This window comes from Panthera uncia, chromosome E1 (genome assembly GCF_023721935.1).
Source record: "Panthera uncia isolate 11264 chromosome E1, Puncia_PCG_1.0, whole genome shotgun sequence".
NCBI classification, from domain to species: domain Eukaryota; kingdom Metazoa; phylum Chordata; class Mammalia; order Carnivora; family Felidae; genus Panthera; species Panthera uncia.
In genome coordinates this window covers 3,352,436-3,378,261 of record NC_064814.1, presented here as the reverse complement: position 1 = coordinate 3,378,261, position 25,826 = coordinate 3,352,436, and the positions used below count along the sequence as shown (strand labels likewise).

General features: G+C 59.8%; 2 protein-coding genes across 5 annotated transcripts in view; one reads left to right on the top strand and one right to left on the bottom strand.

The window, feature by feature from the left end:
• PGS1 (phosphatidylglycerophosphate synthase 1) overlaps window positions 1-25,826 on the top strand; it is a 339,697-nt gene that overhangs the window by 261,117 nt on the left and 52,754 nt on the right. The window lies entirely within an intron of this gene.
• The window catches only part of USP36 (ubiquitin specific peptidase 36), a 36,244-nt gene continuing 12,127 nt past the window's right edge, over window positions 1,710-25,826 (bottom strand). Inside the window, exons 6-21 of one of the 4 annotated variants that reach the window (XM_049635569.1) lie at window positions 25,527-25,629; window positions 21,499-21,566; window positions 20,976-21,046; window positions 20,234-20,316; window positions 19,144-19,255; window positions 15,709-15,849; window positions 14,704-14,804; window positions 13,952-14,090; window positions 10,715-11,374; window positions 9,962-10,089; window positions 7,551-8,123; window positions 6,898-7,109; window positions 5,213-5,314; window positions 4,637-4,752; window positions 4,083-4,234; window positions 1,710-3,787 (exon numbers count right to left, since the gene is read on the bottom strand). In XM_049635569.1, the coding sequence (XP_049491526.1) occupies window positions 4,103-4,234; window positions 4,637-4,752; window positions 5,213-5,314; window positions 6,898-7,109; window positions 7,551-8,123; window positions 9,962-10,089; window positions 10,715-11,374; window positions 13,952-14,090; window positions 14,704-14,804; window positions 15,709-15,849; window positions 19,144-19,255; window positions 20,234-20,316; window positions 20,976-21,046; window positions 21,499-21,566; window positions 25,527-25,629 (2,741 nt within the window). In that variant the 3' untranslated portion in view covers window positions 1,710-3,787; window positions 4,083-4,102. Of the gene's footprint in view, window positions 3,788-4,082; window positions 4,235-4,636; window positions 4,753-5,212; window positions 6,587-6,897; window positions 7,110-7,550; window positions 8,124-9,961; window positions 10,090-10,714; window positions 11,375-13,951; window positions 14,091-14,703; window positions 14,805-15,708; window positions 15,850-19,143; window positions 19,256-20,233; window positions 20,317-20,975; window positions 21,047-21,498; window positions 21,567-25,526; window positions 25,630-25,826 lie in introns of those variants that run through there. The other 3 variants (XM_049635571.1, XM_049635570.1, XM_049635572.1) reach the window with 3 other exon arrangements.

Here is a 25,826-nt window from a genome sequence, read left to right as displayed (position 1 = left end):
AAGGTTCCTGTTCCCAGAACGTGCGCATTCCTCAGGCGTGACTGCATCACCGCAGGGAATCTGTCACCCACCGGCCTCCCTGGTACACTGGTTCTGCCACTCAACTGCCCGCCCAGGCCAGGAGCTGTCCTTCCCCCACCCGGAACCTTCCGCTCCTGGATGCCAGCTCCCCACCTCTCCACTGCCGTCCTGGGGCAACTGTTGGCCGGCGAGCGGACGGGTCGTCCTCACCTGTCTTCCCTCCACTCCCACCAGACTCCAGAGTCCACGGCGCCAACCAGACCTTGCAAACTCTTGTCGCAAGTAGTGCGGGAGCTCACGGGAACTCCCTACACGCAGACGCCCGCACGATGTGGCTCATGCCGACATCATCCACCAAAACATACCCCACGCTTTGTGGACAGACATCCTCGTGGTTCCCACCCAGAGCCGCTGGTCCCTGCCCTGGAGACCACGGGCCACCTGGGAGATTGAGCTCTCTGTTCACCTTTACACGTACGGCCGGCAGCCCTAGTTTGGAAAAGTGACAGCGACGAGGAGGTGGTCCTGCCCCTATGCCCGCCGGGCCCCGGAGCTGAAGTGGACCCCCAGCCTACCGCCGCCCAGCCCGATTCATGAACTACGGACGTGAGCTGGGCTTTGCCAGCCGGGGCTCTGGGCTGCCATCAGCCGCCCCAAACTCTCCCACCCCACCGGGCACCCCGTTCGGTGTGCGTCCGGCTGTGGTCTCACTTCATCTGCTCTTAGTGACGGGGCAGAGGCCCCGGGTATGACGGGCATGTTTGGGTGGGAACTCGGAGGAGACACTGAGGGGGAGGAAGAGGGAAGCAGCCGCGGGGCTCGGGAACAGGCCTGCCCGGTGGTGTTCGCGGAGCGCCCGGAACCGAACCCACCTGCCGGAAGCCTGCCTCCAGCCCAGGGCCACCTTCGCTTCCGTCTCCCACTCACAGGTGGGGCTCTGGCCAAACGTAACCTCTCGATCACGGTCACGGTCACGGTCACCTGTGCGGGGACCTGCCGCCCCCGGTGGCCTCCCCCAGCTTCCAGACCCGCTCAGCAGATGAGCCCCAATTAAGCTCCTGTGTGGACCCCGGCATCCAGTCTTCCTCGCCACGCCCCCCAGCGTGTGGCCAGAGCAGCTGGGCCCGTCTGCCCGCATCAGGAGGGGCTCAAGGGGCGCGACCCGCGCGGCCGCACCTGCTCTCCGCCGGGCACCAGCCAAGCCGGGAGGATCCCAAACCGGAGGCCTGTGCTGCTCTTGCTGACTGAAGAAAACTCACAGTTCGATAAAACCTATCATTTCTCTCTCCTCTTTCCCCGCAGAGACCCAGACGTTATTCGGTTACAAAAAAAAAAAAAAAAAAAAAAAAAAAAAAAAAAATTCAAACAGCAGCAAACCTCAGTGGAATGCTACGGTTTCCAAGTTTCCTCAACGCAGTCCTCCCTGCAAATCACCCACGAGGCCTGGCGGGCCACTTCAAAGGGCTCCTCTGTCTTAAATTCCAATAAACGTATTTATGAATACACTTGAATAAACCCCTTGGTTCCTCTTCTTCCTTAACGAAGATCTGCTCTACGCTTTCCCACGTACCGGCGGGTTACAGCACCACACCGCGGGGAAGCCTTCACCTGTGCCGGGGGCTGGAATGCAACTCTGACAAAACCCAAGGGAGAAAAACAGGAAAACGAGGACACGGGCAGGGCTCACAAAAACTCGTTTTATTGCACCCGGATCTTGGCAACGTCTGGGGCGCCTCAGCCCCGGGAGCGGAGGCGTGGCGCACGGGACGCAGTGGGCTGAGCCCACTGGGAAAAGGCAGGCGAGTGAGGCCGCACGGGACCAATGGGAGAGGGGGACCCTTCCCCCCAAACACAAAGTTAAATTAAACCCATGTCCTAAGTCAACCAAGTGACTGCAATCATATAAAAGCTTTCGTTACTTATATATATTTATATATTTACACATCCCCTAGAGTTTGGACTGACTTTCCGGGCTCACCCTTTCCCCCTCCCAGTGTGGCTGACGACCTTCTGCGGGAGGAAAGGGCTTGCCCCTACGGAACAGTGACGAATGCTGTAGGCAGTCCAGTGCTCAGCACCGCCCAAGACACAACGGGCATGTTTTCCTAGAAAAAGGCTTCATAATTACACAGCGGATGAGGGAAGAGCCTGGTCTGAAGAGGGAGCGAGAAAAGAGACAAATTCTGTGTTGCAGACAATGAACTTCCCTTTTCAACTACAGAACGTTCCAGAAAAATAGGGCCATACAAGAATGAAGGTCAACACTGCAAGAGGGGGGGTAAAAAAAAAAAAAAAGCCCTGCCCATAAAGGCCCCTGTCTTCCCCCCCAAACGGGCAGATGACAAGGCCATAGAACACTGGGGACTGGGGTGGGGAGCAACCCTCATCTACGAACAAGGTTCCGTCCTCTGAAAAACCAAAAGGCCTCCGCACAGGTGACACAGCACCCAAGCTTCCTGCTGGGACCAGAAGCAGCCCCAGAGCGGGCCAGGGTATTAGTACTCTCCCACCTTTTCCAAAGAGAAATAGAAGGACAGAAAGGAAAACCAAACACAACTACCTCCGTGAAAAAATTAACGTACCTCCCTCTGTGAAACACGTAACGCTTTTCCTGATCCCCCCCCCCCCCCCCGGTCCCCGAGCAAGCGGCAAGGCTCGGGAAGAGTGCGGCACAGGGGTGCCGGACAAGGGCATCGGCGGGCCTCAGGCCGCGAAGGACGGACAGGTCCACGCCAGACGTCAGTCCACCTCCACGCGGACGTTCCCAAGAGGAAAGGAAGTGCAGACAGACGTATACCGTGGAGTCGCTCTAAGGTTTACCTCTACGCCCTCTACTACTGGGTCACGTGTCTGTTCTCCGGAAAACGCCACCTCGACTGCGGGTTTCCCACATTTATTAAATTACAAGTTCGCAGGCACAGCTTGAGCAAGATAAAAAAGTGATCTCGAATCATACAATCATCTAAATTCAAAAGCACTCACAAAATTGAGCGAATAAAGCTAGTGTCGCGTATTGGGGGAAGAAAATACGTTGCTAATGGAAGCCACGGACCTGGTCAAAACGAAAGTCTTCTATTAAGTAGTAAAAGAAAAGGATTCTACCCCAAGACCACCACCTCGATAAAGACCCGCGGGTCGCTGCAGCTGCAGGGGAAGGAATGGCAAAGCCACCTCGGAATAAACGGCCGGAAAGGCAGGCGTGTCGGCACATCGTCTCGAGGCCCCTGCTCCCCGGAGCCGGCCCAGAGTCTCTCGCAGGGGACGATGCACCGGAAGGGCCGCCCCCGATTCCAGAAAAGGGAGGAGTGCGGTGGGCGGCGGCCCCGGGCTTACCCTCTGAGGGGACACGTAAGGCATAGACAGAGGCCCCTCCCCCCCCCCCCCCCCCCCCCCCCCCCCCCCCCCCCCGCAGAGACGGGGAGGCCGGGACCAGACGGCAGCGCCGGCCGCCAGCAGCAAGGGACGGACGTCTGGGCCTCTCGTCCGAGGATGCGCCGGGAGGGGTGCGGCCGCCGTCCTCCCCCGCGCCCCCCGCGGACCACACGCGCCGCCGGCCCGGCGTGCTGCCACCCGCTCTACGCGTCACCGTGCGGCTCACGCCGTGACACCGGAGGTCCCGATCCAAAGAAGCCCAGGGCCTCCGTGGGCCGTCCTCCTGCGGCGGGCTCGCGGTGCCGGCCTGGCGGCCACGGGGCACAAAGTCCTCGGCGGGGCTGCTCTCAGCTCAGACGGACAGGACCCAGGAAGGACACCTCGTCTCCGGAGGCTGTGGGGCAAAGGACATTGCTCCTGACGAGAAAGGAGAGCCTGGGACTCCCGCCAACGTCCCGGAGGGCGTGTCCACACCAGTCATCACGTGACATCAGATGGAGCCAGCTCTGTCCCACGCACACGCACCACACCCCCCACCCTTACACCTCATCACACGACCCCCACACTTAACACACACCTCACCACACACACGCATATGCACGAGACACAGCCCAGAACCCACACTGACATCCACTACTCACTCACACACACGCGCACACACACACACACACACACGCACGCACACTGACCCATCTCGACAGCAGCAAACTCAGCGGCGGTAACTGAGGCTGGTAGCCTTAGCTGGGTGAGTCACAGACCAAAAGTTCCGTCTACTCTGAAGTTTTTGGAAGGCGTTGAAGGTTCTTTTCTTCTCTTTCTTGAACTTTTTCACTTTCTTTTCCTGCGTCAAGAAACCGCAGGCATCACAATTCCCAAAAAGGGCTCGTCCCCGTTCCCGCAGCCCCTCGTGAAGGCTTACTGCGGGGGGGGGGACACGGATCTCAACATGCCACCAAATCAACAGGCTTTCTCTTCGTGTGGCCCGTGGGAGGCGTCCTCACTGTCCCCACCTTGCCGAGGAAGCAACACAGCAGCGGGGGACAGACGCCTCGTCCGTGGCCACGCCACGTTCAGAGCGGCCAGGCCGGCATCGAGCCCAGCAGCCCACCTCCCGCCGTCCCGGACGACTTCACGAGGCCCCTGCCACTTCCAACCGCCCCAAAGGGCCTAGTCCTCCCTGAGCCAGGCCTCAGCGGGGCCACCACGAGCACCCCGCCACGCCGGCCACGAGCACACCTCGTACCTTCCCTCGATCGAACTCTTCGTCCCAGTCGTCGATCACCGTGGCCGCGCGGGCCCATCTGCTGTCCTGAATGGCGTCCTGACTGACGGCCGACACCTCGCCGTCCCACGTCAACACTGCAAAACAGACACCTCTGTGCACCGGCTTCCAGAACGCGGTGTAGACAGGGACGGGCCTACTCCTGATACACTCAAACGTTCGAGTGCCACCCTCTGGTGAAACGGACGTGCAGAGAAGGACGGGGGAGGGCAGAGGGGCCCGCAGCGAGCAGGACAGTCAGCGGTTCCGTGACTTCCATGCAGACGTCCTTGGCTCTGCATCGTCAGCCCGCAGTTGGTCCCTTTCAGACCCGCGCCCTCGTTTACGAGGTCTCAGGCGCCGGATGTTTCCCTCCAACCCGTGCCCGCCCGGCCCGCGCCGCCCAGGGGCACAGGGTCCGCTCTCCCCGCCCCCAGGGACCGGTTCTGAACGGACACTCCTCGGCTCATCTTTGGAGCCCAGCAATTCCCGTGCCCCAGGATCGCGACCCCAGGGCCCATCTGAGACCTCTGCGCTGCCCGGGCTCAAAACCGGTACCTTTCCTCCCGTAGGCTTTATCTGAGGAATACTCAAGCAGCTCCTGGAGCACGTCGGCCTCCCCGTCTCGGACCCAGGACACGCGAGGAGCCCGTGCCTGCCCTACAATCAGACAAACACCACGTCTGCCTCTCACGAGGGACCCGACTGCTTCTCCACAGGCGGGCCACCGTCCACCCCGACTCTCGGAAAAGACCAAAACCCCAGCGCCCCACCGTGGGAACCGGCGCCTCCTCCAGGGAAGGGGCCACAAATGAGGGGCCGGAACCGGAGGGAACCACAAAGCACCGGCATCACCTCAGCTTCCGGGGAGGCGGTCTCTCAGCCCCGTCCCGGCACGGCCAGGCCACCGCGGACACCTGGGTACTGACGGCTCTGACCACCCTCCTCAGGCTTCTAGAAACGACGTCTGCCCGGTCCCAACCTCTGCCCGAGCTCCTCTGCCTGCAGCTGCCAGAACCGATTCCCTTCCCTCAGCACAAAGCGGACCTTGCTCTCCTGGCCTCCACTTTGTCAGTGACCCCGTGAACTGTGGGCTCGTGTCCCGAGCGCGGTGCCCCTCGGCCGGTGCCCGCTGCCCTCTCCAGCCTCCTGCTTGCTCCACAGCATGGCCCGGGCCAGTGGTCCCGCTGAGCTACCGCAAGGCTCTCCCCGTCTCCTGGCCGTGAAGGCCCTTGCCCACGAAGCCCAGCCTTGTGATATTCGGGATGGGAAGCAAACAGACGAGGGGCCGCGGGGGCACCTGCGCCGAGCGGTGGGCCCTGCGGCCCGAGCACCGTCTCCACGTGCTCAGCGTGCTGACAGAGCAAGCCGGGGTCTGACGACCGCGGCCAGGCTGCTCCGTGGCCACCTCCGTGTGGACGTTTCCTCGACAGGCTGGCCGCCTTATTCGTCACGGCCTCGTGGTAGCGCTTCCCACGGTAATGAACGCCCAGCCAGATTCGCTTCTCAGGGGCTGGACAAATACACAGCGCTCCCCAGCAGCCCGCTCGCCCCCAAAGGCACGAACGTAACTGGATCCCCCGGCGGCAGAGCAGATCTCACGGAGTCTGCCACCTGCCGGATCCCTTCCCGAGCAGGGGTGACCTTCTCTACCCTTCGCTTAGCGGACACGCTGTGTCAGGAGCACCCAGCTGAGGCTGGCCAGCTCTGAGGGAACAAGGAAACAAAAGCCAGAGGAGGTGCTGAGCCACGGGCGTTTAAGGCCTGGGGACAGCCGAAACACTGGGCACCCGGGCAGCAAGAGGCCACGTGATCTTCAGAAAAGGCCAAATATAAACACAGGCCGACACTCCAAGTTCAAGAGTCACGGAGGAACTCTAGGCTGGATGGCCCAGGACTCATCCCGACGGAAAAGTTCAGGCAGGAAAAGCCCTGAATCGGGAAAAACACAGTATTCCCAGAATGTGGAGAAGCGCACGCGTACCCTCTCTGCTTCTCCAGAGTAGTTACAGCCGAATGCTTGTCCGGATGGGGAGGCAGAGACCCCCAGGGCAGGCGGCTTGCCCACGGGGACAGAGCAGAGGTAAGAGGTCTTCATCCTGGCCCCTCCCCCTGCACCGCACCTGCCTCTGGAATACAGCAGGCCTGTGCCCAGCCCCCTTCCCCTGCGGTCCCCTCCCCGGATGTACAGCTACACGGCCCCGGGCCCAGCCCCCGGCTCCCCTTCCTCGGTGGGTGCACACCTGCTCGGTCCCCGGGCCGCCTGCCGTTCACGGCCGGTGAGGGCTGGCTCCCAGGGACGGCAGGGCCCCTCTGCGTCTCGCCCCTGCAGGCTTCGGGGAGCTCGTTCTCTTGTACTTCCTGCCGTGACTCCTGCTGCCTTCTTTTCTTTTTCTTTTTCCTTGGAGATGCTGTACTGGCCTCTGACTCGGTGACATCCAAGAGAGAACAGCTGCTGGGAAGTCAGTCAACAGTCAGCTCTGAGCAAACGGGGAGTGACAGTGGGGGTTCACTCGCCCCGGAACTCCCAAATGGCAGATGCCTAACTGTGCAGAAGAGCCCCCCCCCCCCCCCCGAAAACCCCCCCCCCCCCACCCCCCGACGTGAGCAGGACAGAGCGTGCCAGCTGCCCGAGGCCACGGTCGGGGAGAAAAGCCCATAACTGCAACCGACCCGGGCAAGTTGTACAGGCCGGATGACGCGGCCTCGGCACCTGCCGCCTGGGGGCACGCACCGGGGCAGGCACCGCGCCAGCCGGCTCTGGCTCCGGCGAGACACCTGACGACGCGGCCACGTCCTAGGAGCCTGGTCGGCACGCTGTATTTCCAGACGACACCCACCTGGGTCGGACCGTGTCGCTGGCGGGGTGGGGGGCCGCCTGGCTCCCCGCGCTCACCTGTGCCACGGTGGGTCCCGCGGGAGGCCGTCTTCGGCACCGAGGCCCTCGGCTCCCTCCCGCCTCCTCTTCCTGCCGCTCACGTGGTGGCCGTCGGCCACGCACCCCGCTTGCTGGCCGTTCTCTTGCTGCCGTCCGCCCTCCTCCTCCAGGCGGTCCACGGGCACCTCCGCCCGGCCCTCCTTCCTGCGCTCGACGCCCCGGTGCTGCCTCTGCACCTGCCCCTCCTGCAGGGGGGAGGCGTCCACGGCCTCCGCGCGTTTCCCCTTCTTCTTTCTCCTCTTCCCGGGAGGGGCTGCGGCCACGGCGCACATCTCTGAGCCCCGCCCCTGCGTCTCTCCCCTCCGGTTCCTCTTCCTCTTCTTACAGAGGCTCCGGGGGGGCTTGCTGGCCTCCGGCAGCTGGTGTGGAGGGGCCCGGAAGCCCCCGTTGACCTGAGGCAGGGGAGCAGAGGCGGAGGAGCAGCTCTGTGGGTCTGACGTCCCGAGGGGTCGGGGGCTACTGGACAGTGACGAGCAGGGGCCGACGGGGAGCTTCGGACGGCTGGATGGTCTGGGAGCAGGTGAGAGCGCCCTGTGAGGACACGCTGCTCTGATGCACAGCCGGGCCCTTCCCACCCACCCTCGGCCCCCTTCCCTTTCAGGTGGTTTTCCCCGCTGTCAACCTTAGACGTACGTCGGTCATACGTAGCGAGTGAGAAAAGAGACTCACGAGAAGACGCAAATACACCGAAGGTCAAAGTTAATAAAAATCGTAACGTATCTCTTTGTCCCTATCGCCAGACGGTTTGAAGTATTTTTGCAAATTCTTGATCTTAATTTAAAAAAAATTTTTTTTGACGTCTATTTATTATTGGGAGACAGAGAGACAGCGTGTGAGCAGGGGAGGGCCAGAGAGAGAGGGAGACACAGAATCCAAAGCAGGCTCCAGGCCCCGAGCTGTCAGCACAGAGCCCGACGCGGGGCTCAACCCCACGAACCGTTGAGATCGTGACCTGAGCCAAAGCTGGACGCTCAACCGACTGAGCCCTCCAGGCGCCCCTCCTGTTACTAATTTTCAACACGAGTGTGCTGGGAGAAGCAGCTTCGCTAAGCTCCCCACGAGCCTCATGATGTTCATGCCCGGGACGCCAGCCTCGCAAGGAGGGCCGGTGCAGGCCTAGGGGTCGTGTACCAGGACTCTCCAATTTGGGGGGCTCTGGGAAATCAGGGGAACAGACTCTACAGTGGACCCCGCGGCTAGACAGGGACGGGGCAGGAACAGGGCCTCCCTCACGCCAGACTCTCTGGCCCACCTCCTGCCGGCGACAGGGTCCCAAGACAGCTAACCTCTGTGGGCCTCACTGTTCTCATTCGGGACTGAGTGATGACAAAGCCTGCCCGGAAGGGTCACGGCAGCAAACAGGATGCTGTCCCCTAAACTGGAACAGACTGACACCTGGGCCAAGGGAACTACTACGCCATTTACTGCGCTCCCTGGCAAATGTCATGAAAAAGCTGCGTGTCAGAGAAAGAGTAAGAGACACACAGTAAATACCTTAAGAGTCTAAGGACCTACCCGCTGCAAAAACACTGTGCCGGGTCCAGCCCGAGCACGAGGGCTGGAGAGGCTGGGTGGCGGGAACACGCGGCTGACCACACCATCCCCGGGGCAGCCGGGGGGTGGGGAGGACACATCAGCGCCCACGGCGAACACCAAAGTACCAGCACCATGTCCCGGCCTCACCCAGCTGCCTCCTTCCCTCCCTCCCCAGGCGCCAAAGGCCCCACCGGCCGCCGGGCGACCGGGCATCAGCAACTCCGCTCTCTACCACTCGACGCCCTGAGGGACACCAGAGGGACACCAGCACCCCGTGCGTAACAGGCCGGGAGACGCGTCGGCGCGGAGCCTGAACAGACCCCCCCAGAGAGCCGCACCTCCCGCTCTGGATGCCCGCCCGGAGCTCCGGAGGCCAGCGAGCCCAGACGGCCCGGGGAACCCGCTCGGGGGGTACTGGGGGGACGCACGAAATGACGCCGGCGACAAGAAGACACCCCTCGGTGGGCTCACAGAAATGAGTCCACGCGGGGTCCTTCTGGGACTCCCGCCTTCCTCTTCTCCTGTGCGGTCCCGTCACGAGGCTGGGGAGCCGTCACCACACGGACACGGCAGACAGACGGAAAACGAAGACCAGTAAGAAAAAAAACATCAGCGTGGCAGAGACCAGGCCGCCTCTGACCAGCCAGGGCTCTTTGCCAGATGGAAACCGAGAAAACAGGGAGAAGTCGGTGCGGGATACGCCCCGTACCCGTCGAGCTGCACAACACCGTCCATCCCGCAAGGCTGGAGACCCGGTGAGTCCTCACCAGCCAAGCACACGCTAAGCACAGGGGAGGAGCAGCCGGCCTGCAGGGCCCGCGCCCACGGCTCACCTGATGGCACTGACAGGCCAGGCGGAGGCGGCGACCGGGTGAGTGGTTTTCCTGGGGTAGGTGAGGTCGGACAATGGTGAGAGGGGTGGACGGAGGTCATTGCCGGCTGCCCTCCGCAGGGTGCTGGCCTGCAGTTATTGACATAAATAAAAACTTGGTGGTCTAAAAGAGGTTGCCGTGAGTGAAGAAGGAAAACAAAAATGAAAATAAACGCAAACGAAAAGTAAAAATGAAAGAGCCCAGAAAGAAGGATGAGGGGACAGAAGGGGACAAAACAGAGGGAGGTGGGGGTGGGGAATGGTAGAAGAAGAATCAGAAGTGTTTTTGGTTAGAAACAAAAAGGAGAAAAGGAAGGAAATCGAAGCAAAAGTCTCAGCACAACAGTTGCCTCCTCGAGCCTCGTGCTACACGCAGAGGTGCAGCCCGCCCGCGTCCTGCCCGCCCACCGCACCTGCCCCGTCCTCCCCGAGGCTTCCGCGGGAGATCCTGCCTACGGACGGATCCGGGGGACCGCCACCTCGCCCCGACCCCCGACAGCCACACGCAGTACTCCCACACCGGCGTCCCCCGGGCCCCCGCCCGCGCCCGGGGCGGCCCTGTGTACCCTGCGAGCACCCACAACCACTCTGTTCCTCTGGTCGAGGGGGGGGGGGCCAAAGGCCCCACCACAACCCCCACCCCCAAGACTAGCACCAAACCTGCTCTTTGAACTCTACAGACACACTTCCTGCGGCAAGACCCTCACACACCCACCTTCTTGGCAGAAAGGGCCAGTTTTTTGGCTGGTGGAGGAGACATGATGCTTGCGGGCTCAGTGGCGGTGGTGCTCAGGACGGGGGGCTTGGGCTTCGCCGCCTTGGAGTCCTCTCCGCCCGGCAGCGCTCTGGGGTTTGTTCCCTGAGAATCACCCGAGGGGGCGGCCCCGCTCTCGGGCGTTGGGGGGGCCTTGGTGGGGTCGCTGCTGGCGGAGTGCTCCGGGCTGGGACCACCGGAACCCCTCCTGTCGGGCTCGGGACGCTCGCTGCCCGCCGCGGGCCCACTGGCAGTCACTCCGGCCGGGAGCCTGGGTGAGGTAGAGGGGGCAGCAGCCCTGCCGTCCCAGGAGCCGGGCCTGTGGCCCTCGCCCCTGCCGCCGCTCCCGGTGCTGGTACCGTGGAGCCCCTGAGAAGCTCTGCGTGACGGGGACACGAACTGCAGGGGACTCGGCTTCTTGACTTTCTTTCCGGGCTCATCCAGAATGGTCGGAGTGTTGGGGGGCGTTTTGGAGAGTCGGGGGGAAGGGGACCCCAAGGGTGGCTTTGGAGGAACGTATCCATTCTGAGACTTCAGACCCAACACGGAGCCGTTTCTGGAAACAAGCACGCCGAGCTCCTCAGTGGCCTGCAGCTTCTTCAGCGTCGCGGGGTCCAGTCGCTGGAGGAGAGCAAGCAGGGGACACGGTCACACCCGGGAGGGAGCAGGGGACATGGTGACACCCGGGAGGGAGCGCGGGCTGGCGGCTCCCCCCCGCGAGGTCAAGGCACCATCAGAGGCAGGCAGGGTCCCTGCCGAGCAATTCAAGACAGATTATCGGGGGGGGGGGGGGACACACAGTAAGGACGCTGTTGCTTCTCTGAACAGTGGTGGGATTTTGTGAGTCGTGTGCACGTGGGGATCTTTATGGTCACCTTTACTGAAAGCAGGACGTTTTCATCAGGAGTCAAGAAATACAAAAAAGCGTAAAGTAAAAAAAACATGTACCCGAGCCGCACCCCTCGGCTAAACGTCGGCACAGATCGACACACTGGCGCCCCCTCCGGCCGGCCCTGCCTCCCGAGGGCTTCTGGCCCACACGGGGGCGTCCGGGCCCACCTGCGCGCTTTCCCGAAGCATCGTCACTCCTCTCAGTAAAGGTCTTCCTGTGTGCCCAGCAAGCACCTCGGTGAACAGTTTACACAAGCTGCCCTGCCTCCCGCTGCCGCGGAAACGAACCGCGCCATGGGGTTCCAGGTACCCTTCCGGGCACCCCAACTCCTCCTCCAGACTCCTCGCAGCGGCGTCCATGCCGTCCCTGGTTTAAATGCTCCGCGAGGCCGGTGTCTGCAGCCTGCCGGCCTCACCGCCCGCCTGGTTCAGGTCTAGGAGTCCGAGCTTACAACTGCTGGCCGAATGAACCACCAAAAGACCAGACCTTTTCCCTATTTACTGCTCGGTGCTCGTGTTTTCGGGACGGAATTCCGAGGCCGGGAGCACTTCCGTGAATTCTGAGACACGCTGCCGACGCATTTACCAAACTCTCACCAGCAAGAGCTACTGGTTCCTTCTCAAAACGTTCGCTAATTTCACACCGCTGCTGGCTCTACCGTTAACACTCGTACGCTCTGACACGTCACCTGCACGGGTCCTCTGTGCGTGAGAAACGTTCACCTTTTGCTGGATTTGCTGCACAAATTTTTAGACGCTTTGTCGTTTCTTTTTTCTAGTATCTCACACTCAAAACTTCAAATGTTAGTTTACCCAATCTATGATTTGTTTTTCGAGGTTTTCTCTCTTACAAAGTCTTCCCTCTTCTGGAAGTTTACCGAACATGCACTTCTATTTTCTTCCGAGTTTTCCTCTCTTTTGTCTCTACGCTCAACAACGATTTATCCTTTATTTACATTCTTTGCAAAGAGTATACGTCTTCCCACTGCACTGCGAGACCTTCCCGTCGATGGAGCACTGACATTTATGTAACCTACAGAATGTTATTTAAAATAAAATGGCTTTGGGGGCACCTGGGTGGCTCATTCAGTTGAGCATCTGACTCTTGATTTTGGATCAGGTCATGATCCCAGGGTTGTGGGGTCGAGCCCCGTGTCGCGCTCCACGCTGAGCGCGAAGCCTGCTTAAGATGCTCTCCCCCTCCCCCCGCCCCTCTCCCCTAGTCGTGCTCTAAAATAAAAAATAAAATAAAGTGAAAAGGATTTTGTCAATTGCAGTATGTGTGGAACGTTATCTTCATGATGCTGAGGCGCGTGGCCCCGCGGGCGGACCGCAACGACACCCCGCCCCTCCCTACGGTGTTTCTGAGCACAGCTGAGGCTTACGACTCCTGGTCTGGGCCACAGGTCGTGGCCTTTCTTTGCTGGGTCAACCCAACGCTTCTAATTCTCACGTGTTGGCAGGGAAACACAGATCTGCAAAAATGACCAGACCCCCGCAGACCGCGAAGGGCCCCCACCTCCCGGCAGCCTGCGTTTGGATTTGATCTTCAGACCGAAGGGGAAGGTTCACAGAAGCGGTCGACAGAAAGGACCGATCTGTTTCTCAACGACAGACGGTGTTACGGTAAGGAAATCCCTCACTACTTTGGTCAGTATGACTGGTTTTCAATAGAAAAATTCAAATATTACACAAAAATAACTTGAAAAGGAGAGTATTTCCTTATTGCTAACGTTTTTCCACCTTAGATCTCTCCCTCGCTCTCTCCCTCCGCGTATCCGTACGTGCGCACACGTACACGTATGACGTTTCCTTTCCTAACCACCTCAATACGTTTTAGACATGATGTCCCCTCGCTCCTAAAAACGGCCGTGTATGTTCCTCAGAACACGGATGTTTTCTTAACCTGATCACAGCAGGATTATCAAAAGCAGGAAATTAACATTGCTAGAAACCGCTCACGTTTCCAACATTAAGTCGTGGAGACAAAAACGACGCCTTCCCGGACGCGTCGGGGCGAGGACACGCTTGGCGAGCCCGTCGCCGCACTTGTGTGCGGCAGCTGGTCTGAGGGGCACGCGGAGCCACGGCCTGACTCGCTCGCTGGCTCAGGGTTTCTCCTCGCTGTCCCTTCCGCCCCTCACCCAGTGTCAGCCCGTGACCAGTTTGAGAGAGAACACGGAATAAACCAGGACAAACCGAGCTCTCCTGCCATCGGGCAGTGAAGAGCGCTGGGGGCCCCAGGACCCCCTAGGGGCGCAGGCAGGAGGATCCGCTGCGTAAACTCACATCCTCTTAAACAAGTACCTTTCCGGTCAGCGGGGAGCAAAGAGTCCGGTTGCCAACATTCTTCCTGAAGCGGTCGGCGACCACACCTGCCCGGCCGGGAGCCGAGGACGCCGTCCTGGGGAGGGAGCCGTCAGGACTCTTCTTAGAGCCCGGGATTCTGTCAGAGGAAGAACACGGTCTGGTTCTCTGAGCTCTCACCCCCCCTTACACCACGGCGGCCGTCACACAGCCTCGGACGTCCGCTCGGCACAGGCAGGGAGCGCGTCAGGGTCAGAGCCCTTCCGAGACTGAACTCGCTTCACCAGAAAGCCAGAGGACCCCCCCCCCCCGCGCCACCCCACCCCACTCAATCGCTGCGTTCAAATTCAGCAGGACGCGGACGAGGCAGCAAAAATGCCTACAGTCTCCACGTCCTCCAACCTCTAGGTCGGGGACAACCGGCCCCAAGAGAAGGGGCGCCGCCGCGGCCTCCGCCCTCTGCCAACATGCTCCAGTGCCCACCGCGGCCGCCGTCCAGACACGACACGCGGCGTCCGGGGCAGCAACAGAAAATACCAGGCAACTCCCCCACTCGTACCCCCCAGAGGGAGCCGCCGTCACGACGGCCAGGCAGGCGGGTCTAAAGGAGCAGTTCCTGGCGGACGCTCCCCCCTGCACACGGCCCGCCCACGCAGCCCACCGTCATGCGCACGCGGCAACGGGCACGGGGGAGCCCGCGGCCCACAGCAGAGGGGACGCGCTCGCAGACGGCGGGGGGCGAAAAGACTCACTGCATATAGAAGAGCACGTAGGCCTGCTGGTTCAGAACCACCTTGATGTTGCTGGAACGGACCGAGGAATCGTTCATCTGGTACCACTGTCCGTTGCTTGCCTGGAGCGGCACGGGGTGTGGGAGAAAACGACACAAAACGAAACAATCAACACGCGTTCTGCAAGCCGTATCTTTGAAAGAAGGAAATAAAAAAATCTGCTGGTAGGGGCGCCTGGGGGGCTCAGTCGGTTAAGCGTCTGACTTCGGCTCAGGTTGTGATCTCACGGTTCGTGGGTTCGAGCCCAGTGTTGGGCTCTGGGCTGAGAGCTCTGAGCCTGGAGCCTGCTTTGGATTCTGTGTCTCCCTCTCTCCCTGCTCCTCCCCCATTCGCACTCTGTCTCTCCCTTTCAAAAATAAATAAACGGGTGGCTCAGTCGGTTGAGCGTCCGACTTCAGTTCAGGTCACGATCTCACGGTTCACAAATTCGAGCCCCGTGTCAGGCTCTGTGCTGACAGCTCGGAGCCTGGAGCCCGCTTCAAATTCTGTCTCCCTCACTCTCTGCCCCTCCCCTGCTCACGCTCTGTCCTCCTCGCTCTCAAAAACAAATAAACACAAAAAACAATCTGCTGTTAACTGCCACGTATACCCGTGTGCTGTCAATGACCTCGTGTTAAAACGTCCAGCGCTGCTCTCGCCCCGAATCCCCGCTCCCTCCTGGTGCAAGGCCGTCTAGGGTCTGATCTGCACAGCGTCTCCCACCAACACCCGGCTGTCCTGGGCCGCCTCCAGGCTGCTGGAGGCAGCCTCCCCCCCCCCCGGAGTCTCAGCGCAAGTCCAAGGACACTACAGATCCTGGCGCGACGGGTTGTAAAGACATCTCTGCCCTCCGTTCGCTGAAGCACCGAAGGGACCGGGACGCAGCCACAAATGTGGCCACCTTCCACGGGCACGGCACGCCTGCCCCCAGGAGGCAGAGTGCGCGCCGCCAGCGGCCGCCGACGCACCTGGACACGGAGCACTGACCTTCACGTAGCAGTAGTAGTGGCCCGCGTGGCAGCTGTAGCCAGAGTGCACGAGGACCGCGTACAGCCCGTACATGACGGGCTCGCCGCTGCTCTGGGACATGTACGGACGGAGGTTCAGGAATTCCGGGTAGCCCACATCCTGAAGGAAAAGCCCAGACGAGGCGACGGAGATGCGTCAGCGAGAGGAGGTCAGTTCGCCCCCTCCACCCACAGCTACGTAAAACGCACGATCGGCTGGTCTCTGACAACCGGGAGGCAACCAGGCCACGCGGCAACGCTGCGGCAAGAGCCCCTTAGCCAAGGGTGAAAATACAGACGCAGAGAAGGGCGTCTTCCATCCGACCGACGTGAAACTATTTCATCGTCCCGTCGAGTGACACCTGGACGACCATGTCTCCCTGCGCGGGCCCCCAGCGTAAGGCGAGAAATAGCTCGTGCCCTCCACGCCACCGTAAGGAGCACTGGGGGGGATCAGGGAGGCCATGGCCCGGTCTGGGTCTTCAGAGAAAACGGTGCTCACTCCACGGAGCCCACTGTCACAGTAGGTCAAAACCAGAACCAAGTGCATCGGGACAGAGGTCTCGTGCCAGAATTTATTTCAAATTTGACCATTTTCCACGGGGAAGTATTTTCACAAATTATCTCTGAGGGGCACCTGGGTGGCTCAGTTGGTTAAGCATCTGACTCTTGACTTTGGCTCAGGTCATCCTTTTTTTTTTTTTTTTTTTTTAAACATTTGCTCATTTTTGAAAGACAGAGTGCAAACGGGGGAGGGCTAGAGACAGAGGGAGACACAGAATCCGAAGCAGGCCCCAGGCCCCGAGCTGTTAGCACAGAGCCTGATGCGGGGCTCGAACCCACAGACCGTGAGATCATGACCTGAGCCGAGGTCGGACGCTTAACCGACTGAGCCACCCAGGCGCCCCCTCCCCCGCCTTTTTTTTAAAACAAGGCTCAGGTCATTCTTACAGTTTGTGGGATCGAGCCCCGTGCTTAATGTTGGGCATGGAGCCTGCTTAAGTCTCTCTCTCCCTGCACCCCTGCCCCGCTCATGCCTCCCTCTCTCTCTCTCTCTCTCAAAAACAAAATTACCTCTGAATGATAGATTTACCTGCATCTCTGCCTATACACAAACAGACGCTTTTAAACACGAAGTATGAGTTACGTAGTGTGAACCACGGAGCAGAGTCTGACAAGCGTGTACTGACCCATATTCCTATCGAGACACAGACATCAAGCCGGAAGTCTCGTAACCCCGGGAAATACTGCATCTCAAATACCCACTGTTGTGATTTCTGTCGCCGTCTATCAGCTCTGACTGTTTCGGAGCTTTATACCATTAGAGACCTGGAACATGTACTTTTCTTTTTTAAAGAGAGATAAAAAAACATAAAAAAAAAAAAGTTTACTTATTTATTTTGAGGGAGAGAGAGGGAGGGGCAGAGACAGAGAAGGGACAGAAAGAATCCCAAGCAGGTTCTGAGCCATCAGCCACCAGTGCAGAGCCTGACAAGGGGCTCGAACCATGAGACCGTGACCTGAGCCGAAACTGACAAACTCGGAATCTCAACAAACTCAACACACACGAAGCTCACGGGTCCCCATCCGATCCTGCCAGATATGGGCCCCCAGATCAAACAGTTTTCTGATGGAAAACTAGTTCCGGGACATACTAAGGTGAAATATGAGCTCTTTAGGGCAAAACCACGACGATCTCATTTACCACTAAGTCCCGCCGACTTCCCAGAGCACTGACGGCACAGTACGACCTAAGCACATTAAGTGTGAGTAAAATGAATGAATGAATGACCGGATCCCCAAACAATTAACTTCAGAAAACCCTTCATAACCTAAGTCCCCTCTGGGAAATTCAAAATGCAACACAGCTTATTAATAAAGGCTCTGAGAAGGCCTGTAATTCCAAAGAATTGCTGAACTGCAGCTTGGCAGTTCCCAAACTCAGCTGGGCAGATGCTTTCAAAGTACAACACAGTTGTATGTACAAAATACGGTCTTTTGTAAACACACAGCACAGACATTGCGCAGAACACAAGTTTGGGAAATGGTGCTCTAAGTCAGCCCCCATCACCGCATCACTGCCAGCAAGGAAATTGGGGCTCAGGTAAGTGCCCTCCCCAAACCACATCATCAGCTCTAACCGCTTTCATGACATGACATCTTCTGTTAAAAACGCCATTGTGCAGGGGCACCGGCCTGGCTCAGCTCGGAGAGCACTTGACTCTCGATCTCGGGGTTGTGGGTTCAAGCCCCATGTTGAGCATAGAGATTACTTTAAAAAGTTAACGAAGTACTGGGGCGCCTGGGTGGCTCAGTCGGTTGAGGATCTGACTTCAGCTCAGGTCACGATCTCGCAGTCCGTGAGTTTGAGCCCCGCGTCGGGCTCTGGGCTGATGGCTCAGAGCCTGGAGCCTGCTTCCGATTCTGTGTCTCCCTCTCTCTCTCTGCCCCTCCCCCGTTCATGCTCTGTCTCTCTCTGTCCCAAAATAAATAAACGTTAAAAAAAAAAATTAAAAAAAAAAAAAAAAAAAGTTAACGAAGTAAAACAGAGGCTCCCGGGAGGCTCAGTCAGTTAAGCGTCCAGCTCTTGATTTTGGCTCAGGTCATGATTTCAGTTCATGAGTTTGGGCCCCACCGACAGTGCAGAGCCTGCTTGGGGTTCCCTCTCTTTCCCCCTCTCTCTGCCCCTCCCCCACTTGTGAGTGCACATGCTCTCTCTCAAAAGAAATAAACTTAAAGATAAATAAAGTAAAATTAAATTAAGTTAAAAAAATAAAAGGCTCATGGGGCGCCTGGGTGGCTCGGTCGGTTAAGCATCTGACTCTTGATTTCAGCTCCGATCACAGTCTCACGGTTCGTGGGTTTGAGCCCCATATCGAGGTCTTCACAGGTGGTGCAAAGCCTGCTTGGGATTCTCTCTCTCTCTGCCCCTCCCCTGCGCTTTCTCTTTCTCAAAAATAAAGTATAAAAAATTTTTTTTTAAATAAATGACTCACTTTGATATAATAAGATAAAAAGATAAAAAAATAACAATCACTCGAAGATTCTACAAAAATACAGGCTCTTAAGCCCTGTCTTCCTGAGACTGTAAGTCACTGGCTCAGGGGCAGAGCCTGGAACCTGCATTCTTTTTTTTTTTTTTTTTTAAACGTTTATTTATTATTGAGAGACAGAGAGACACAGAGCGTGAGCAGGGGAGGGGCAGAGAGAGAGGGAGACACAGAATCCGAAGCAGGCTCCAGGCTCCGAGCTGTCCGCACAGAACCTGACGCGGGGCTTGAACCCAGGAACCGCGAGATCACGACCTGAGCCAAAGTCGGTCACCCAACCGACTGAGCCCCCCAGGCGCCCCATGGAACCTGTATTCTTTAAAGGCGGCCGACCGAGCAGACTGGACACTGTAGTGGACACTCACCTTCGTGATCTTTCCCCCACTGAAGTTGGCAAAGCGTTTGAGGGAGAGGGTTAAGATGTTGGACGTTCTGTGGATGGTGAAGCGCTTGCTGGCCGGAACCTTCTTCTTGCATCTGTGAGGGGCGGCAAGTGGAAAAGGTGATCAGTCCGTGCTCTGCGTCCCTAGATCCGAATCCCCGTGACTTAAATGAAGGAACGCTACCACAGGGACCTGGGGCCGCCGAAGAGCTGGAGACTACGAAGTCTTGAGGAAGCACCTGCCCACACGGGGAAGCAACTCCACACACACAGGAAGGAGCGAGCTGGAGCGGGTGTGGCCCAGGAATGCAGGGCGGGCGGGAAATCACTGAACGTGAAGCCGGAAGACCAGGGGATGAGGGGGGAGAAGATGAAGGAAAGCAAACAGCTTCCAGGGCACAGGGAGGCCGACTCGGAGAGGGGAAGAAAGGGCAGGAATAATGAATCTGAAAAGCATCGAGAAAAATATTCTTGGCGGGGGGGTGGGGATGCCTGGGTGCCTCAGTCGGTCAAGCATCCAACTAGGTCACGATCCCGTGGTTTGTGAGTTCGAGCCCCACGTTGGGCTCTGCAATGACAGTGTGGAGCCTGCTTGGGATATATTCTCTCCCTCTTCCTCTCTCAAAGTAAATAAAGAAAGAAAAAGAATCTTCAGCGACTATAGCTTCGGAAGGAGCTAATACAAAGCACAGCGTCCACGCAGTAAAACCCACGTGACCCTCAGCAGAACGAGGTCACGGTTACGTCTGCCGTGGCTGATGGAGGCCACAGAAGGCAGCTCGTCCAAGAGGCGGGACGGCAGAGGGCCACGTGGGGTCACCTTGCCGCTCTGTGTCGCCAAGGGACCCGCTTCCCGGGTGAGGAGCGCTCAGAACAGGGGCTGGCGCATCCTGAGCGCGACGCGAACCGACACCAGCTGCAAAACCGGGGCTACTCCATCTGCGTCGTGAAGAGGTTTTAGTCTTGAGACCTGTATACCCTCCTCACGAAATGTGAGTGGCGGTCACCTCCGGGGAGGGGCGGGGGTGGCTCCCCGACGGCTCGCTCCCTGCCGTGAGCAAAACGGAACTTACTTCGCACACATATAGGCGTTGTCTCCACTCAGGACATCTGGCTTCACAAAAAGCTCCAGAGCGCGCACGATGTCAGCGGCTTGCTGAGAAGGACAAAAACGGGGAAATGAATCAGCAGCGGAAGAAAAAGGCTGACTCGAGAGATGCCAAACGCAAGGTCTTTTTCAGGCTGAGGCAGCAAATCACAACAATCTACTTGCATCCAGACCGGCCTGCTGGCTGCCACCTTCTGACACCCAGGATGCGCTGCGGAGGAGTGGGGCCGGGGGTGGGAGGGGGGGGGGGCGGGACGGGGGTGGGGTGCGGTGGAGGCAGACGGTGACCCCGGCCACACAGGTCAGGGCAGCTGCCGCAGGACTCCCAGGCGCGCTGGCCCCACACCCTGGGCGCAGGTGACCCGGCCCCGGCTGCAGCACCCGAAGGCCGGAGCGAGACAAGGCTGCTCTCCCGAAGGCCCGCCTGCCAGCGGCTCCCTGCCCAAGTCCTGCACGTACCGTGGCTCACCCCTCATGCCTCGGGGACACAAAGCCACGTTTTATCTCGTTTTAAACGAAAGCAACGCACACAGGAAAAAGGCCAGCAACCATCGTGCAAAAATGGCGGCCCCTACTTCAAGGCGGTGACGCTCCCGGCATTTTCTTTCCCTACCTGCCTGGGTCATTCGCCATCCCTGCTTCCCGGCCTCCCCCGCCTCCCTGGCCTCCGGCAAACGTGACCCAGCACAGCCGGCCGTGCTCCTTACCCGGATCTCCAGCGCTACGTCCAAGTAGGGGTCGTACGTGTCTGAGACGCTTTTGCACACCGAGCATTTCACTGCAACGGAACAAGCGGCAGTGGGCGGGGGCGGGCGCCCCCAGCGCGCCACCCCCACGTCTCCAACACTCAGCGCCGGGAGAACCCCTCGGCCGCCGGCCCCTCGAGAACCCGCCCGCGTGCGCGCCAGCCCAGCGATGGCCTCTGTCCCAGACCGTGGCCTCGGCGGGCCCCAAGCCCCAGCGGCAGGGCGGAGGCCGCGTGTGAGGAGCTCAGGGGCTCAGAAAGAATAACGCCACCCTCGTCTACACGTGCCGGAGGCTCTGCTCCAGACCTTCTCCCGGGAACAGTGGGCCCGTCGGCCAAGGGTGCATCTCAGAGGAGACCGGGGCCTCCGAGGCCCGCCCAGGTCCGCCCGCCAGGAAAGGGCCCCACCTGGGCACGGACTCTCAGCCTTCCCTGATTGACATCCTCCTCCCTGACAAGGGCGTAGAGAAAGCGTCTTCACCTACCACGCGATCGGAGATAGCCTCCAAAAATCTGATGGACCAGAGTGGTTGCCTGCGTCTGACGATCCAACCTGGAAAGGAGGCCACAGCCTTCAAGAGAATGACAGTTAGCAGCCCCCGCCTGAGTCACCCCGGCCCAGCGCGCCGGGGGGGTAACCCCACCACACGGCCCGTGACCCCACCACGCGGGCACGCTCACCCTGCCCCTCGGCGGGTCCCCGGCCGCTCCCCACAGCAGCTGCCTCAAGAACCCCCTCCCGACCCCCCACCCTTGACGGGAAGTAAGAGGCCGGGGAAACGCGCCTGTGTGCCCACCCAGTCTACGACAGAAGTGCCCCATCCCCCTGGAACCCACCCCCGCCCCTGTCCGCCCCCTGGCTGTCCTATGTCCAAGCCTCTTACCTGCTAAGAGGGGGAGTGAGCAGGGACACCCTCCCCCGCGCGCCCTCAGCAGGACAGCAGCGGTCATGGGTCACGGTCAAATCCCCGGCCCCATTAACCAACCAGGATCCAAGACAACCCTCGGCCTCCCACCGAGCTGCCAAGTGGAGCCACGGGGGCCCTCGCGAGCGCGCTCCCCTCCCCTGCACCCCCAGCCCTGCGGACGCCTCCCCCCGCCACCTCGACACACGCCCCACGGCACCCTGCCCTGGCCCCTTCTCTGCCTCAGCGTGCGGGCGGCCCCGACCCGGGGAGCTCGCTGAGGCGCACAAGTCTACACCACGGGGACCGACACAAGGGCACGTTTTCATCTTGTAAGTTAGGAAAGGAAAACCAGCTACCGCCACGTATCACCACCGCCATTCGCCGAAAGGAGGGATGTCTTAACTCCCCGGACCGTGGAGGACATAATCCCAGCACACGCCGGAAGCGTGTGGGAAGCCACACGTGACGGCAGCTTGGAGACCCAGGTGGCCCCAAGCCAGCCAGGAGCCTGTCCCAACAGGGGCAAACCACCGCACGGAGCCCGCCGTCCGTCCGGCCCGAGGCAGAGCCAGCTCAAGCTTCACACTAGCCCCAGGCAGGAGAAAACCCAATCCCAGCGAGCCAACTCCACGTCTGAAGGGCGGTCTGGAGAAGCCCGAGTCCTAGAGGCAGCCGGGAATCGCCCAGAGTCCCCGCAGGAAGGGGAGCCCGCGGGAGAGCGAGGCTCGGGGCGCCTGCCACCAGAGTGGCTGGGGAGGTGACGGTGGGGAAGGGCGAGCGGAGCACAGGAGAGGACACGGGGTCCTGAGGCACACACACGCCACAGGCCGTCCAGCCTGTGGCGCCCAGGACAGAAGGTGCGCTCACGGCACCCTGGATTGAGAACCACGGGAGCCACCAGGCGTAGGAGCTGCGCCCAGGCGGCCCCAGTCGTGCACGGCACCGTCGGGACAGAGCAGTGAACGAGAGCCACCTCGTCCGGTGGAGACGAGCCCCCGGAAAGCACACACAAGGCAGGAGACAAAATCCCAAGCTGAAGTAAGGATCCGCACACAAGCGTTTGGGGAGAGGAAAACCATCGTAAGAAGTTTCAGAACCAAGAACAGAAAAGAGCAAACGGAGAAAGTTAACCGGTACGGGGGAAAAAACAGGAAATCGGGTCGGAAACGAAGCGGGAATCACGCGGGGCCCGAAGGAGACGACGAGATGCAAGTGAACTCGGGGGAGGGGCGCGACAAGGCGGGAACGCGTCCGGAGGAGCGGTCGAGGTGAAGAAAGGGCCGCGAGACAGAGGGGGTCCTGCGGGGGAGACCCCGACCGAGGGAGACGTAACAGGGAGGCCTTTAACACGCACCTGCCCTGAGATGGGGGTGGGGCGCCGCCCCGGGCCGGGCGGAGAAGCCCCGGCGCCCCCACCGGGAGACCCCGCGTCTGGGGGCACGGCGCCCGCCTAAGTGATTGCTGCACGTTTTCAAGCCCAGACGCTCAGAACTGAGCCGATTCAAAAGCCGTGGTTCGGACACCACGGGCCCGCCGCGTAAGGCGTAAGAAGACGTTTCCAGAGTCGACGTCCGCCCGCCACGAACGTCAGCTCTGGTCACTGCTCGGGTGTCTAGGAAAGCCGACCGACAACGGTCAGCTCTACGAACGTTCCTGTGAAGCCGTCACACTTTAAAGACCGTGCACCCTTTAAGGCAAGGTCCTTGCAAGGACGAGAGAGAGAGGGACTCGCCTCAGGCAGCCCAGGGGGTGAGACGGAGGCAAAGGTAGGGATGAACGTGGGGGGAGAACGCATGACACTTGAAGTCCCGACGATGTAAGAGATAAGTCAACCCAGAGTCAGGCGTGAGAGGAGAGGGAAGGACAGAGGGACGGAGCACAAGAAGCAGTGACAAACCAAAGGCTCCAGAAAAGAGGAGGGAGGCCACCTCCACGGGTGCACGCAGAGTCGTCACCGGAACAGACGCGGGTTGTCCCAAGCACCAGCCGGAAGCTCACAAGTTGCCGAGCAAAGGAAAACCGGAGAGAGAGAAACACAGCAGGTGTGCCGGGGTAATGGTGGAGCAGTATCACAGCCGGACTAAGTCACAGCACCCGAGAAGGGGGCTGAACCTGCCCGTGGGAGAAACAGACTTCCAACAGAGGTACGGTGGTTGTATCTGACCACAGCCGTGCTTCCAAAGCAAAAGCTCCAGGAGATACAAGGAGGCTGGCGCCCGCCCAGAATCAGCACCGAGGAGGGCGGAGGCGAGGGCAGACAGGGGACAGCCACAGGACTGGCGGCACAGGCCTCAAGACGGACGCGCAACGAGCGACCCCAACTACAGACTACACTGTGTCAGGTGCACGGGGACACTCACGAACCCCCACCGTCATGCATCGGGTCAGAACCGGTGCCAGGAAGTTCCACGAAGTAGAAACGTTATACATACTCTCCGTTCACAAGTTCCACTGAAAATCTTTAATAAAATCAGAAAGAAAAAGAAAGTCACTTCCACCTGCAAATCAAACCAATTCGGCTTACGCCACTCTTCTCTCACTTCGCGAAGACCAGCGACACCTTTCTCACGGACGGGTGCGTGGAAAGCACCCAACTCCCCGCTGTGCAGGTGCCCGGCCACAGGCACCTCACCTGACGTCAGACCCGCTCGTCTTCCACTTCTGTGCCCCAACCTGGAAGGCTCACCGCCACCTGCCTGGCTCTCCAGACCACAAACCTGGACTCCTCCCGCCCACGGGCCCAAACCCCAACCTTACCCATCCCTCCCGCATTCTCCCACCCCTGGAGGGCCTGGGTAACTGGGCTGGCTGGCAGGGTGCGTGCGTGCGTGCGTGTATGTTGCGAGGGGAGTGGGGGGGGTCGGCTGCTGTCCTAAAACCTCTCAGGTGATTCCGTGCTGTGACCAGGCCTGGCAACCACTGCTGGGGACGTGCTGTACCCACGTGCATGGCAGTGAGGCCACATTGCTTGCCTCCCCTTTGCCCCCATCGGAGCCTTGGGGTGACCCACCCTAGGAGGCCTCCTGCAGGTAAGAGCCCAGTGGAATCCTCCTGGGAAGGCTCCCGAGGCGTCCCTGCACTACAGCATGTACTACGTGACCTCGTAGACACCGGCCATCCCCCATGGCAACTGTGTCACAAAAGGCAAGACGCGGCATAAAGTCGGCGACCCGTCACATGCTCTCAAATTTAGAACGAAGGAACAGTAACCGTGCAGAAAGTAAGCTCAAAAATCATAAACCTCCTACCCTCGAGTGTTCAAGTTCTTTCATAAAGACGTAATTCCTACCCCGCCATCCTCTGTATCAAAATAGTAAGGTGATTTCTAAAGACGGGAAGAGTCCGGGACGACAGCGGACGACCCTCACAGAGACCTGCCAGAGCATCCTCCCTGCGGCGAGCTACGGGCACAGAGCTCCGCCCCCACCGCCCCCTTCAGAGGTGCCCCAGGGGGGGCCCTGCAGTCCCTCATGTGAGCATCAGCAGGTCAAGGACCCGGAAGGCAGGGTCTACAGTGGCAAGCCTGGGGACAGAGGCACGTCTCCCGTCTCCGCGGGAACAGGGGTGAAGCCTCTGAGGAGAGGCGGATGAAGGGAAGCACCTACTTGGCACAGCCATTCAAACAGGCCTTCTGCATGGCGTCGATGGTGTACCGCAGAAATTCGTGTGCATCTTCCTGGTTCCCAAAGCGGAAATGCCGGGCAATCTCTGCAGACAGACAGAAGCATCAGACTGGCAGGGGAGAGCTCACACCTTCTCCCCCGGTTCCCCGCTGTCCGAAGGGTAAACGGGAAGCACCTGCAAAGCGGCCAGTGAGGAAATCGAAAGCTCTGCGTAAAGTGCGTGTCCCGTCCTCATGGCAGAGGTTTCCCCACCGAGACCTAAGAGCTTAAACTCTCCGTGCT